This window comes from Tetrao urogallus (genome assembly GCF_951394365.1).
Source record: "Tetrao urogallus genome assembly, chromosome: 20".
Classification (NCBI taxonomy): Eukaryota; Metazoa; Chordata; class Aves; order Galliformes; family Phasianidae; genus Tetrao; species Tetrao urogallus.
The window spans coordinates 3,117,925-3,133,020 of record NC_136833.1 but is presented as its reverse complement, the minus strand read 5'-3'; the positions used below and the strand labels follow the sequence as shown (position 1 = coordinate 3,133,020).

The 15,096-nt window shown below is 46.6% G+C and overlaps 2 protein-coding genes across 2 annotated transcripts in view; one reads left to right on the top strand and one right to left on the bottom strand.

The window, feature by feature from the left end:
* The window catches only part of MYBBP1A (MYB binding protein 1a), a gene marked incomplete at both ends in the record, with an annotated part of 49,550 nt that extends 43,960 nt beyond the window's left edge, over positions 1–5,590 (bottom strand). The window contains 8 exons of the mRNA XM_079545131.1: positions 1,169–1,286; positions 2,119–2,286; positions 2,595–2,785; positions 3,248–3,355; positions 3,477–3,551; positions 3,925–4,008; positions 5,239–5,334; positions 5,420–5,590. Of these exons, the coding sequence (XP_079401257.1) occupies positions 1,169–1,286; positions 2,119–2,286; positions 2,595–2,785; positions 3,248–3,355; positions 3,477–3,551; positions 3,925–4,008; positions 5,239–5,334; positions 5,420–5,590 (1,011 nt within the window). The remainder of the gene's footprint in view (positions 1–1,168; positions 1,287–2,118; positions 2,287–2,594; positions 2,786–3,247; positions 3,356–3,476; positions 3,552–3,924; positions 4,009–5,238; positions 5,335–5,419) is intronic.
* A 562-nt stretch (positions 5,591–6,152) lies between these two features.
* EIF4H (eukaryotic translation initiation factor 4H) lies at positions 6,153–14,834 on the top strand (the record flags this gene model as incomplete). Its single annotated transcript, XM_079545105.1, has 7 exons — positions 6,153–6,211; positions 10,629–10,810; positions 11,668–11,732; positions 11,838–11,934; positions 12,536–12,601; positions 14,424–14,582; positions 14,698–14,834. The coding sequence occupies 7 exons, from the start codon at positions 6,153–6,155 to the stop codon at positions 14,832–14,834; spliced, it is 765 nt and encodes a 254-aa protein (XP_079401231.1).
* Between the last annotated feature and the right edge of the window lie 262 nt (positions 14,835–15,096).

Below are 15,096 nucleotides of genomic sequence, written 5' to 3'. Positions count from 1 at the left end.
AAAAAAACCAACAACAAAAAGCAGATTCGGTAAGCTAACGTCAATCATTGCCACTCAAGCTTTGCCTAGTTTCATCTCCAAGAGCAACACAAATTCAATAAAAACTTACATTTGCTTATCAAAATAAACAACCTGCATAAAGGAAGGAAACAAAACAAAGAAAATAAAACTGAGATATTTTCTACTTCCTCATCAACAAAACCAGGCTTTTCTCTTTGCATACAGTTAGGCAGAGGTTGTCTTCAGCGAATTTGTGTATTTCAGACAGGAATTACATTAACAGATCTTTCGATGCACATGGAAGAACAGAAAAAAAGCCAAACACAAGAAAACAACTCAGTCAGTGGAAAAACCCTGGAGAAAACTGGTCCATATATGGAGGCACCGTGGTAATCATTACTTTTAGAGCAAAGACACATCTATCACAGTTCTGGAACCAGAACAGAAAGATTGTCAAATCCAATCCCTCCCAAGAAAGGGCAATGATTTTTGGGTCCACTGAGAATGTTTAGGACTGTGTTAGCATGACAGCCAAGTTAAAGACCATTATTACTCTCCTTTCATTCTTCGTCCCTTTGTAGTAGAGATGTGTTGTTTGCTTGATTCCTAAGTAGGAAGGAGGAAGAGGAGTTCCAAAATCCAATGTCCATATAAAATCTGTTCTAAAGATGTGCTTAATGAAACAAGCACCAAAATACACAAAGAGTAAGTTGTCCTTTTTTGTCTTTGCTCTCAAATGTTCATGCAACACCCAGCAAATTGAGAGACAAAAAGGAGCTTCTAGATATGCAAAATCAAAAGGACTGCCAAAGGATGACATATGACATTGTCAGTATGCTGAGGGCTGCCCTTCCTCTGCTTCCCTCATGGTTAGAGCTTTCTTGACAACATCTATGAAAGCAGTGAATGATTCCAAACTTCTTACCATAAGTATGAATAGCAATACAGAAATAGGCACTAACAGCTAACAATCACAGACTCACTCATCCCACTGCAATCACCATCATGCAATAACCCTGTCAGTAAGAGTCCAAGGTCTGAATCACATATATAATATACACGTATTTCTTAAATACAAGAAGATTAGAAAAGTGGACAAACATAGGGGGGAAGTTGTACTCAGAACAGTGCCTTTATCCCTGAACGTGAGTACCTCCAGAAGACCTACCTGAGTTGTTACAACGTGTTCTCCATAGTGCTGCATCACCCTCCCTTTGAGAACCATCTGCAGCTGATCCAGAGACAACAATGGGAGAGCACTGCCCAGCAGCCGGTAGCACATGTAACTGAGCAGAAACAAAGATTCTCTCAAATAGAGACAAAGTCACAAAGCCACATAGGAAGATGAGACGGGGGTTGAAACTAGATGATCTTCGAGGCCCTTTTCGACCCAGGCCATTCTAGGATTGTATGACAGAATAAGTGATGGGGACAGGCTGCAAGGACCACGCACAAAGACTGAAGTCAAAAATCCTACTGTAGAAAATATTCCTACTGCCTAGCACAGCTTTCAGATTTCTCCCCATACCGCATCCTCTGCCACCTAGAAAAAGATGAGTCCTCACCAGCAGCCCCTTCCTCAACCCACTGGCTGGTTCTCTTCTCCCTATGTATTCATTTCCACAGGACTAACAAAAATTTATGTGTTTTTGCAACTTGCTGTCAAATTTTATCAATGTTTTTTTTGTCCAATGGGCTCAAGAACTGTTAGATAGATCCTCAATAGATATATTGAGGATTTTGCTCTATTTTTGTACAATATGAGTTGCAGGAGACAATCTAAGAAAGATCTAATATTAGACTTGGAAAAGAAGCTACAGAACAACTACTGCTAGGACTTCAATCCCAGTCACAACCTACTAAAATACAGACTGTGTCAGAACCCAAACCAAAGGAGACCAATAATATTCAGGCATTTTAATGCATCCCATTCTAGCAGAAATCACACTGATAATTCGTGGATTCCTGTAAGGTTTTCCATGAATATCTAAATAACCAGATGTTTCACATTGTTCATCAGAAAACATCTGCTCCATCCTACCACAGGGCAACAGAAGACTGAGGCAAGAAACAGAAGGATATTACGGAAAGCAATAAATACTGCACATTAAAACAAACCCCACAGGTCCTGATTTCTCGTTGAATAGCCCATTCTCCACAGCTTCATTCCAAAACAGTTCAAAGGCACCTTCCTTCAACGACACTTGTAGCAAATCAAGCCCAACACTGGGCAATTTCTTGTCCTTCTTCTCTGACTTGGCAGCACTTTCCAGAAGCTCTACAAGCCTAAAAGAAGCAAGAGCAAGGTGTGAAAGATCAAGCCTGCAAGGGAATTGCTGAAGGCCAAATTCATCCTGCTGAACAAGGCAGAATATTTCCTAATCACCAGAGGCAAAACACCTCAGGAGAAATGTCAGAACTATAATTTAATAACCTGCACAGCTGTCAGCATTTAACCCCCAACATACATAGAAAGTTAAAAAGCATTCCTAGTAGTAAATACAGGCAGGTTTCAGAGGGAAAGTCATACTTCTCTCACAGATAGCCAAGAGACCAAGAACGCTGCATTTAATGGTGGTCATTTAACAACTTACCTGGGGATATTTTCTTCATTTACAATAGTAGGTGAGCCAAACAGCTTCTTTAGCTTTTTAGGTTTCAGAACACCAGGGAATTTCTGCATGCCCACAAGTAAAAGGTGCAGGTTCTCTGGAGATTTGAAGGCTGACGTCAGATCAGCTTGCAAGATGCCAAACAGCACCTCCTCAAACACAGTTTCAGGAACCTGGACAGAAATTAAGGTTTGAGAGTATGTGAGAAACATCTGAGGGTATTTTACTAACCTGCTGTGTAGTATATTAAAACACCTGCATTGTACAGTGTTTTACAAAAAGCCTGTGGTGTTTCAAAAACTTTACAACTAATCTTTATGGTGATGCAACCAAAATTAATCCAGTTTTTGTCCAGTATTGCCATACAGTCCCCCAGGAGCTGAACCACACGGAACGGGACAATATGTTGTTAGTAAGCATGGGTTTGTCCATGATGGAGTCAGACTAAAGTAAACCACAGCATCCTTCCCAGAACAAAAGCATCTGCTCACAGACAATTTAGAACATTGCTCCCACAGTTTAAATTTACTCTTCCATAACCCTCCCTCAACTTTTAGCTAAGAACAAACAAATGAAAAAGCAGTTCCCAAAGCAAAGCCTTCCCTCCTCCCATCCACAGCAGGCCGTGGCCATACCTCTGACAAAATGTCAACAAGGGTTTTGCGAGGGAGATCTCTGAGGTGTGTTTGGTGATGTGCCAGCTGCTGCAGAAGCTGGATGCTCTCCAGCAGAGCCTTCTGGTCCTAGAAAAGAAAGACAACTCAAAAAGCAAAGGCTCGCAGCCTTTCCCTCTATACGCTCTCTATTTCAGGCAGCCCTAGAACCACTGCTGACAAACAACAAAAATAACGATGGTAATGTTACCTTGACAAGCCGGCCAGATTGGAACAGAGCCATAACTCCAAAAAAGTTTCCAAAAGCAGCATTTCTTACAAGTTTCTGAAAAGGAAAAAATAGCAGAATAAAAACCCAACCCCCTGAGAAGTTACATCTCATATTCAGCTACGCTTCTGATCTGTGGAACAAGGTGGCTGGAAGATTTAGCCTAGAACATCCTTCCAGATGAAGATAAGAAACCCAAAACCAACCCCCAGCACCATGTTTAATAGTGCCTGTCATTGATTATCTCTCTGTCACATGGCCAAATCTCAGTTAAAACAGTGGCAGACAACAATGCCATCTATTTTCAGCTTTCAGAAATACTTCACTTTTTTTCACTGCATGAACCCCAAAGCCACACTGTCCAGGTTCCAGACTCCCGAAGAGCAGAGAACAACCAGCTGCTGGCCAATGCTGCTACAAAAAAACTCACCTTTTTCACTTTTTCGAGATTATGCTTTTCTTTTATCTGTTCCAGGACACTGCACAGTGGGATTTCCTCAAAAGCCTGCAAAACCTAAGGAGATGGATGAGACAGCTCAGTTGGCAACTCTTGCATTCTGTGAAGATTTACCAAGTTCAGCCAAAACGGGGTTGAGCATCAGATGTGCTACTTCATTAGAGTAGAACAGAGAAGAACTGGAATTAGAACCAGTGCAGACAGAATCACAGAATGGCCAGGGTTGGAAGGGACCTCAAGGCTCATGAAGCTCCAACCCCCTGCCACATTCTGGGCCACGAACCTCCACATTTAATACCAGCCCAGGCTGCCCAGGGCCCCATCCAACCTGGCCTTGAACACCTCCAGGGACGGGGCATCCACAGCCTCTCTGGGCAGCTGTTCCAGCACCTCACCACTCTCATAGTAAAGAACTTCTCCCTGACATCCAGCCTAAATCTTCCCTCCCTCAACTTCAAACCATTTCCCTTTGTCCTGCTATCTATCCTTTCAAAGAGTTGATTCCCCTCCTGTTTGTAAGCTCCAGACCTAGCATGACTAATAATAAAAGCATTCTGCTGCAATCATATGAACCTATAACAGAAGCAACAAAACCTTTCAGCAAGGCCTTGACCTAAGTGGGAAGAAAACAGGCCCTGCTGTATCACCAGCTTGTTAGGTGAGATAGGGTCACATCCCACTGGGGACCTCCACTGCAGGAACTCACTGACTTATAATTATAGATTCGATGTCTACAATATTATAGACTTAAACAGCACTAAGAGAGAAAGACCACTGAGATCCCCAAGTCCAACTTCAACCCACCCCACCATGCCCACTGACCACGTCCTTCAGTGCCACATCCCCACGGCTCTGGAACATCTCCAGAACAGTGACCACCACCCTGTGCAGCTGTGCCAATGCATCACAGCTCTTTCTGATAAGAAATTTCTTCTCATGTCCAACCTGAACCTCCCCCGGCGTGCTATCGCCATCACCTCTCATCCCATCGCTGTCACCTGGGAGCAGACAGATCCCCACCATGCTCCAACCTCCTTTCAGGGAGGTTTGCTTTTTTCTCATAGATAAGTGCTAATGTCCCACCCTCAGTGCTATGTAGGGTGGTCGAATGCCCACCTACTCCTTCCCTATTTTTCACGACCAGCCTCATCACTGAAGTCTCTGCCTCACTTATTAGGCCACAGCAAGCAACTTTTAAACACAACGTGTGTGATACCAGAGGAAAACGTCCTTGCATCTTATAAAGCAAGAAATAAAAGTATCCTGTTGTGACTCCAACGCACTGACCTGCGCCAGGGCCAAGCTGAATCCCGGCCTCGCAGCCTCACGCGTGGCTCCCAGCCCCTCCACCAGGCGCTTCAAGGCGTACTTCAGTTCTTCATCCTGAAACAGAGCCAGGCGGTGACAGCCGCCCCGCACGGACCCGAACGGCTCGAAGTCCCGCCGCTCCCCAGCCGCATTTCCTCACCTCCCCGCCGTCCCTCAGGTGCCGCAGCAGATTTTCGGTAGCCTCCAGCCGCACGTCCTGCTCGGGTTTGGCGATATCCCAGAACAGATCGAGAAAAGCGCGGCCCTTCCGCAGCACCCCTCTGGGATCGGCCGGCACCGCCCCGCCGCGCCGCGCTCCCGGCTCCGCCATGCCGCTCCTCCGCACGTGGGGCCGCCGCAGCGCCGCCCGCTCCGCCTCTTCCGGGGCAGCGGGGACGGAGCGGGCGCGGGGCCGCCGGTTGTGCCCGAGCGACGCGATCCGCTGCTAGCGGACCTCCCCTCATCGAGGGCTGCCGCCGTGCCCTCGTGGGTCAGATTTGGCCCCGAGGCGCCCGCCGGTGGAGATGGAGGGCGCCCAGACTCAGAGCCTCCGCAAACGTACAAACAAACAGCGCAACTCCTTTATTTCTAATCACCCGCGCGATTTTCACTTCGTACCGAAAGCTCCCGACACGCGAATCCCGCAAAGCCGCCCAGACGCAGCGCGGAACCGCCGCACCGCACGGCACAAAGGCGCAGCGCCGCGCCGCCCGCCTGTGACGGGGTGCTGGGATTTTCTGTCAGGCAGCGGCTGGGGCAGCCCGTCCCGGCGCGGCGCTGCAGACAGGCACCGGCAGGGGCAGCCCTGGCGCGCGCGCCGCCGTATATAAGCGGCGCGGGGTCCTCGTGGCGCGGTCCTGTCACGCTCGCACGGGGTGGAGGCTGAGGTGGCGATGGCGGATTTCGATCCTTACGACGATCGGGCCTATAGCAGCTTCGGCGGCGGCCGGGGGTGAGCTGAGGCGCCGGGAGGGGGGGGCGGAGCCGGGGTTTGGGTCGCCGGGAAATGTCGGGAGCTCCCCGGGGAGCGGAGAAGGAAGCAGGGAAAGGCGCTCCGTGACCCCGGCCTGGGAGGAGGGGGCGCGGCCCGGCCGGGCCTAGCGTGGCCCCTGCGCCGTGCGATAGCGGGAGAGGAGGCAGACGGGCGGCGATGCCGCCTGCGGGAGCTCCTTGGCTCCCCTCGTTGTCTAACCCGGGTGGAGGGGGCCGAGACCGCGGGGGGCCGGGAGGGGGTGGGGGCGATCCCTCGGTTAGGCGGATGAGTGCCGCCAGGGTTGCGGTGTGGCGGCTCGGAGCTCCGGGGAAGGGCGGGAGGACGCGGTGTGCGGCAGTGCGTGTCTGCCGGCCCGGGGGCGAGCGGGGGGAGGGGATGGAATACAAGGAATACAGGATACGAGGAGGTGCTGGGCTGGAGCCGAGGCGGGCCGTGCGGAGCTCTTGCAAGGCCGGGCCGGGAGGACGGAGCTTCCCGCGAATGAAGGGTTCGAGGAGGACGGGAGGCCGCGAGCCGGCAGAATGGAAAAGCCCCGGGAGCGGGCGGCGCTGCGGTGCCCGTGGCGGGCGGGGCGCTTCGGTCAGCGCCGTGAGCTGCACGCGGCACCGAGGCGCGGGGTGACTCGAAATCACTGAGCCGTCGCTACGGAGCTCCGCTCTGTGACTTCGGTGGAGGCTGGATGTGTTGGAGGAGTGGAAAGTGGGCTACAAAAGCAATAGCGTTGGAAGATTGCCTTAAATCAGGTTAGGAAATTCAGGTAGTCGGTTTCTTGAAGGTTGGTGCAATGCAAGTTAGTGTGCACTAAATTAAAACAGTAGGCATAAAACTGTGAAATAAACTGTTTGCAAGCAAGTGTTAATGAGTATGCTGCTTTTATAGCTCAGTCTTTCAAGAGGTGCTTTCTAAACAGTGTTTTCATCCTCCTCTGTGGTTAAAGGAATAAATCAGTTTCATCTCTTTGGCAGTTCAGGTAGCAGGGAGTATTGCTGAGGTCAGAACAGGGGTGAGTTTTTGTATGTGGGCAGAGCAGTACTTAAACTTTCTGAATTAGCTGTTCTGTACATGTTTATCCTTTGTCTAAAGGGGAGACATCCCAGAGCAAACAGATGATACAGCCGCTTAGAAATCTGCTTTGACAATGATAACAGCCTGAAGTGGCATTTGACACTCGTAACTAATTCAGATGCTGCTGTAGAATCTGCCCTTGTCACTGTAGGCGTGTAACATGAAGTAATAAAGCTGAATTAAAATGTGCCTTTCATATTCAGATTTGTTGAAGAGAGTACTTAAACTTGCTCTCAGGCAAGGCTCAGATGCACGCTTTACTGAATCAAAGTTGAAGTAATTAGTAGTTGCCTCTGCAGACGTCCCTGCTAAGTTACTAGCACCCGATTCAAAGATTGTAATAGCTCCCTCTGCTTCATGTGAGGTCTTATAATGCGTAGCATAGTGAAAACATGGCTGTTAATTCTTGAAGGTTCTGGTTAAAGAATCCTTTTTAATTCCTGAGGGCTCTGGGACTGCAGGAACGGGGTGAGCTCAGTTGAGATGGAGTTTCTTAAAGCTGCATTTTTCATAACCTTGGTCTGCATGAAGAGTTAACGTGAGATACCAATGTGACAGATATGAAGTGGCAGTTCCCAACAAACTCTGGCATCCCTGAGACATCTGCCCTGTTCTCTTATTTCTCAGAATTACGCTGGAAGAACGACAGAAGATGTCTGTGACTTGATGGGATTTTGCTGTACTTGAGATGTCTGGTAGTTACTTTATTTACAAGTGACTTTATTTCAGACAGAAAATATGCTGTTAACACAAATAACAAAAAGGTGTAAAGCATTCTCATCAAAAAGGCAGAGAGAGAAGTGTGAGACTCTCGTTTAGCTATTAAGTAACAGCTCTCCAAAATAAGTCTAGTTTAATATTTTTTTTGGACAGATTTTCTGAAAAGAGCAGCAGAACATTATGAGAGTACCTTCAGAATCATGGCTTGGTTGCTCCTTCACTCCACTTTGGCCTTATGAGGTCATCTGGCTTAGTTCACCAAAAAGTAACCTGATTATAGAGGTGCTTCTTCCTGCCTTTGCTAGAAACAAACTTCCTTGGCTTTCTGGAAAAATATATTTATGTGCTCACTTCTCCTGTGCAGATGATGTCATTGTTACCTCATTGTGTCTCAGCAAGGGTTGCACTGAGTGGGAAATGCAGGCGTGAGTACTTTGGTGTGACCCAGGTCACTGAGTTCAGGGGTGTTTTTAATTGTAGTGGACTTACTGTATTTTGTTACAAACTGAGCACATTGCTGCAGTCTTACCTGGTTCCTAGATTCAGCCTTATTTATTTTCAGCATTGAAAAAATGCAGCAAAGTGTAGGAACAGCTTCTTCTGGTGCTGTAAAAATAGTAGAGGCTGTACACGAGCCTTGTGGGCTGCTATTTGAAACCCTGTTTGTGGCCACTGGTGTTCCTCAAATGATCCAGGACACCAAATATATAGTTATTTCATAACTGAGGCCTTCCTAGAACAGTTCCGTGCTAATTCCACTTTCTAAGTGGAGATAGCTGTAGTTGGAGCCCTGGCTGATACCCTCCTTCCTGCATTGGCACATTGCCTTCCAGCTGGCTGGATCACCTTGTTGATAGCTTTAGGATGGGCCTTCAGATGAATCAGCTTCCTGAGCCGGATGATTGGCAGCCTAATAAACATGGTGAAAATCAGCCTGAGCAATTTTGATATGGTGGAAGGATTTAAAAGTTGAGACTTTAGGCTGTCAGTTAAATGTATGGCATTTTAATGGCTGTTTGTGAGGTCATTGATGAAAATAAAGGACAAAGACGTGCAACTTCTGCATGTTTCTGAGCTCCCTCGAGCAGCTCTGCATCCTTGAGCTCTTTCTTAAAGCTCAGTCATGTGGCTGAAGTAAATATTGATATACATGCATCGCATGCAGATACAGAATCTTTGGTTCTCGAGTGTGTTTTAGGTTTGTTAACAAGAGGAAGGCAGATATGGGATATTGTCAAAAGCACTTCAATATGAACCTGGGTAGATGCTAGTTAAATATATGCAGGTTTTGACTCCAGTACATGCAGCAACATGCTGGTGTTGTTGGGGGCAGCTCCTGCCTGGTAGCACCAATAGGCACAAAGGACAGGCCTGCCTTGCAAGAGTTAAGGAATCTTATCCAAGATTTCAACATTGTCCTTCATTTGCAATAAAATATTTATTCTGGAATGGAAGAAGGGGGGAAAAAAAAAGGTGGACAAATACGTTGCTTGTCCTCTGGATTTTTGGCTGCGTGCAACTAGCCAGAATAATATTTGACCCTCTGCAGAGATCTAATTAGTCCTTGCCATCCTAGCAAAGCCTGGCTTAATACACTTTGTGTTCCAGTGCCCTTTTAAATGCCTTGGAAAGGGAGCAGCCATGAACAAAATCCAGTACAAACAAGGTACCAAAGGAGAGAACGCGGGCAGAGTCAAAGGAAGCATCTCAGATAACTGTCTGCTTAGGCAACACAGATGGCACTGCAGGGTTGCCTGGGGCATCCTGCAGTCAAGAGATGCAGGAGCTGTGAGTTAAGGGCCTTTGCTCTCTGTAATAGAGATCAAAGTTATCTTTGGATGCTTAGACTGCATGGGAGATGAGCACAGATGTGTTACATTCATGCGGTGAAGAATTTAGCTGCCACTTCTCTAGTTCCTCAGCAGCCAGTGCTGATGGATTTAACGGAGTGAGGCTGAGAAAGGGTGGGAAAAGGAAGAAGGAAACATCCAACACCACTGAAACTGGGTTTTTCTGCCTTTAGAATGTCTTGTTCAGCTAAGCTGTTGAGCGTGTGTTGCAGATCAGGCAGCCTTTAGATATCTGACAGCTGATCCCTGCGGTGACTTTTCAGGGTCAAAAGATGTTTAAACTATCGTGGAATTGATGATACGCATTTGATTCTATGCTTTGTTTCCACGTAAGCTTCAGGATAGGCCTGAGCCATGCAAGTATTTCTTTACTGCTATAAATTACTCCTAAAATCTGGTCTGGGCTGTGTTTTTCTTAGAGTAGTGAACAGTGTGGATAGCTCTACGTTGCTGCAATCGTAATGGCTCATGATACAGGGAAGTTCATTCTTCATCTTCCCCCACTGGAGTACTGGTCAGGTAATACAGTAAAGCAGAGAGCAGCACTGTTGTGGAGGTGATGGGCCTCTAACAGATAAAGGGCCTCTAACAGATAAAGGGCCTCTAACAGATAAAGGGCCTCTAACAGATAAAGGGCCTGTAACAGAAGTCGGGGAGAAAATCCACTCCCAAGAAGTCAGTGGGTGTCACCCTGCCCTGCGGGGAGTCACGTTCAGAAATGGGCTGTGCTTCCTCACCAGGTCTCGTGGTGGTGGCCTTGGTTCACGCAAACAGAAAGAGCTGCCAACAGAGCCCCCCTTCACAGCCTATGTGGGAAACCTCCCCTTCAACACTGTCCAAGGAGACATAGATGCCATCTTCAAGGATCTCAGCGTAAGGAGTGTACGACTAGTCAGAGACAAGGAAACAGATAAATTTAAAGGTGAGTGTTCAGAATTGCTTTAGTTTTGGGTTGCTTACTGGGAGGAGAAAATTATCTGCTTTCAAAATCTTTTTAATGACTAATTTCAGTCTCTGCTGTAAAGTTATTTTGTTGTTCTGCCATGTTGGCTTACGTGAGGTCTTTCACCAACAAATAAGTTGATATTGGCCCCCTCATGAAAGACTCTTAAGCCTTCTTTCTTTGTGTTTTTTTATGTTTTGTAATAAAATTGAAGTGTCTGACTCACCTAAGATTGAACATCTTAAGTTTAGAGTGTGTGCATAACCTTTCTTTAGCTCAGAAGATTCCCACTGCTTTGCCTTTTAGTAGATAGAAGAGCAGCAGGTGTTCTAGAGCAAGTGAATCATACTAACGTTGGAAGTAGCTCGTGGAAAGGAAGTGTATTCCTAAGTGACTTTGTTAGAGGATGAGGGTTTAATGCAGGGAGCCTGAGAGAAGGCACAGTGAATTCACTGCGATGTGACAAATCAGGTTGCCACCAGCAGGTACCTCAGCTTTTTGTTTAAAGATGCTAATAGCAAATGTCAATATTCAGCTACATACCTGTCTTACCTATAAATGAAATGTCACCTGTCACGAGAACGTAAAGGAAAGGAAACTCAGGCTCCTGCTTGTGTAGTGCCTGTGCAGAGTTCTGTGCAGGAGCTGCCCCAGCTGTTAATAACCATAGGTATAAATTATAAATGAGTTCATCTGTAACGATGCTTGACTGGAGTCATGTACATCTTGCACTTAGCCCTGCCCGTAGCTGAAAGAGAAGGGAGATATCTGGGAAGAGAAGCTTCTTATAAATGCCTTCTAAAATGCTGGGATTAACTGATGGGTTCTTCTTCCAGGGTTTTGTTATGTAGAGTTTGATGAAGTGGAGTCACTCAAGGAAGCTCTTACATATGATGGTGCAGTAAGTATATTTCCAATTGGTTTGTGAAACAGGTGAGCACAAGTCTCACACTTCTTGGCAGCCCAGCTAGCAAACTCTGAAGGGATTCTCCTCTTTATTTAACAGCTTTTGGGTGACCGATCACTGCGAGTGGACATAGCGGAAGGCAGAAAACAGGATAAAGGTGGCTTTGGTTTCAGAAAAGGCGGACCTGATGACAGAGGTGACTTCTGTTTTCCTAGATACGTGCTTTTTAAATATAGCTATTGTAGTGACCACTTCTGGTGTGAACTAATGCATGCAAGGCACACAGATCAACATGAAGACTGTACGGGAAGGAGAATTTGTCTGCGTTGTCTGAAATGTAGCTGCTGCCGCTCCTGGAATGCCTGGAGTAGATGTGCTTTGTGTCCAAGAGCTGAATGTGCTGTCACTCCTAACCCAGGAAGTGAGACCAACCCCCCTAGCAGTGTGCACGGTCTGGCAGAGGACAATCATAAGCCCAAGAGTCTGATCTGCTGCTGTTTTCTTACGATACAAGAAAGTGAGCGATGTCTCATGGGAGAGCAGGCTTTGCTGATCGTAAATCTAACTTCACTGAAGTTTTTCATACAGCGTGTAGTGGGGAAGCTTTCCTGACCACGTATTTTTGGTTAATATAAACTAATCATTTGTTCCTTTCCGATGGAACTTGGCAGTACTGAAATGAAGAGCTTCCAGCAGCCTGGCATTGGATATTGAAGGACTGGACTTAGGTTTGGTGTCCCCTTGATCAGTCTTTCCCACAGCTTTAGACCTGAACACAATTGTGGCTTTTTTCCTAGGAATGGGAGGAGGTTCCCGAGAATCCAGAGGAGGTGGATGGGATTCCAGAGATGACTTCGGTTCTGGTATCAGTATTAACACTTCTATAGGCAGCCTCAAAGGCACCGAAATGTTCTCACTTCCATGTCAGCTACATTTGTCCCCATTTCTGTTTTGATTCAATCTACTGTGTGCCAGCTCTGGATGTGCTGTGGCTGCAGTGGAATTCTTAAAGGGGAAACGTGAATTGCTTTGTAACAGAGGAAGTGGTCTTAATTTTAAGTTTTTATGAAATTATTCAGGTGACAGAACATTGAATGTTGGTGGTGGTGTCAAGGTTTTAAGCATTGCATTTCTTAGGCGTGAAGCCAAGAATATTTATTTAATAGTAGCAGAAGCAGACAGGTCGTGTGGAAAAACTGATATTGGTGCTGTGTTCTCTCAGTGTAGAGGCTTTAGCCTGTTAAGATGTAATGTCATGTCCGTAGTCCTGAAACAAATGACATCTCCAAAGGTGTGTTAGAGTTCCAAAGCATGTTTGCATGCAATTCCTGAAACTCAGGTCTGTTATAGTCGTGCCAGTGGCAGCAAATAACTGAATTTGCTGAGTTAGAAGGTGGTGATGGAGCCACTGTGTTTGTTTTTGACTTCCAGTTAATTCCTAGTTATCAGTATCCAAGGTGATATTAACACCTGTGCTTTTGTCCTCTGAAATTGTGGGTTTGGCCCTTTTTCTGATGGGGAGATGTTGGCAAGTGCAGTGTTGCAATGTCTGGTCTCTGCATGAGTGCAGTGGACAAAGCAGAAGGAGGGGTGACAGAGCACACCATGGCCCTAGCATGGGACTGAAGCATGATGCTGGAGAGAACAAGCTTGCTACAGTGCTGTGCTTAACCTGCCTTTGTAGCTAAGCATTCTGGTGTCAGCCTCCATAGCCTTGTAGCTTTTTTGGCAGCTTTCAAATACAGATGTGTTTCATCTGGACGAGTGATTTGTGTGCCAGAAGTTTAGCATTTAAGTCTTAGTTGCTACAGAAGCGCTTCTGAGATTCCACTGCATTGGATCAAGTCTTTAAAAATGCTGTTTGGCACTGCAGCAGAAAATGGTCCTACAGCTCTACCAAATGCTAAGTGGGAGCAGAAACGTTCAGATGGGAACACAGCTTCTAAGAGCCTTCTGGAAAACTGATTCAATTCCACTTCAGTATTTTACTAGATTGAAATACCTTCCTCCCATTGAATGTAGATGGAATGATGGAGAAATCTGCCCAGATATTCATTGGTATGAAATGGAAGTCAAGTCAGTGACAGGCAGTTTTTGGTGGGTTTTGATACGCAGACTGAAGAAATGTAGTCAGTTTCCTATTTAAAGTCTGAATTGCATTTTTTTTTTCCTAGCTCTTTCATTAGTGTAGTAACTGCCCTGCCAGTTAATAGCACAAGTGGAAAGCTATGGAGTTTCGTTACTCCCTGGTTCTTTTCCCATCTGCTGTATTTCTGCAGGTTTCATGCTAAGGCTGTGAGCAGTGTGATCTTCTGGCTGCAGCAGCACTCGTGGTACTGCTAGTGTTACCCCTGAATTCACCTTGCAGTGTTAAGTCTGAGTTTAGGTTGAGGCACATACTTTAACACTGCTTGATGACCCCTCCTCAGAGACTGAGCAAGGCTGAGCCTCTAGGTGAATAAATCAGGTTCTGACTGTGGCACAGTGTGGTTTCGAATGGAATCTTGTGACTCTTCCAGAACATGTTAGAAATCTGTGAAGCGACCTGTCTACAGACAAAGGCTCTCAGTGCATCATCTTGGACTGGCAACAGTGACTTGCAAGGCTTTCCAGTCATCCAAATAAAAATCTAGATTGAAAGTACTGTGAAGTGTGCTCTCTAAATTCAGCCTTTTCCTTCTTCAGGATTCAAAGACGACGATTTCCTGGGAGGCCGGGGTAGAGGAACTCGCCCTGGAGACCGACGGCCACCAGGTGCCTTAATGGGAACTGGTGGCACTGGTCGTTTCCGAGATGGGCCTCCGCTTCGTGGATCCTCCATGGACTTCAGAGAGCCAACAGAAGGTAAACTCGTCTGTAACACAAGCTTTCCTTTAAGAATCACTGTGGTTTTCTTCATGAGATTAGAGCTGCTACCCTCGGCAGCCGAATCTTACAACCTCGCTGTTTTTTCTTGCAGAGGAAAGAGCGCAGCGGCCCCGGCTTCAGCTCAAACCTCGAACAGTTGGTACTCCCCTCAATCAAGTAGCCAACCCAAATTCTGCTATCTTTGGTGGAGCCAAGCCCCGAGAGGAAGTAGTAAAGGAGCACGACTGAGCTTGGTGTTGAGAGGGAATGGGGAGGCGGGAGAAAACGCAAGACAGTACAGAGTGACTAGCTCTGCTGGAATGTCAACCCTGCAGTTTACCATTCCTGCCATCTGGCATTTGTCCTCTTTGAAACCGAAAACACAGAGCTTGTGAATGCATGTCAGCTGTTAACAAGTGGTTTTTAGTATGTTCTTGGCTTTGCTGTATCTAGTGCCTGCTTTGTGCTGAGTTTCCTCTTCTGTTTCCTTCCGAGCAGCACAGTTGCCAGT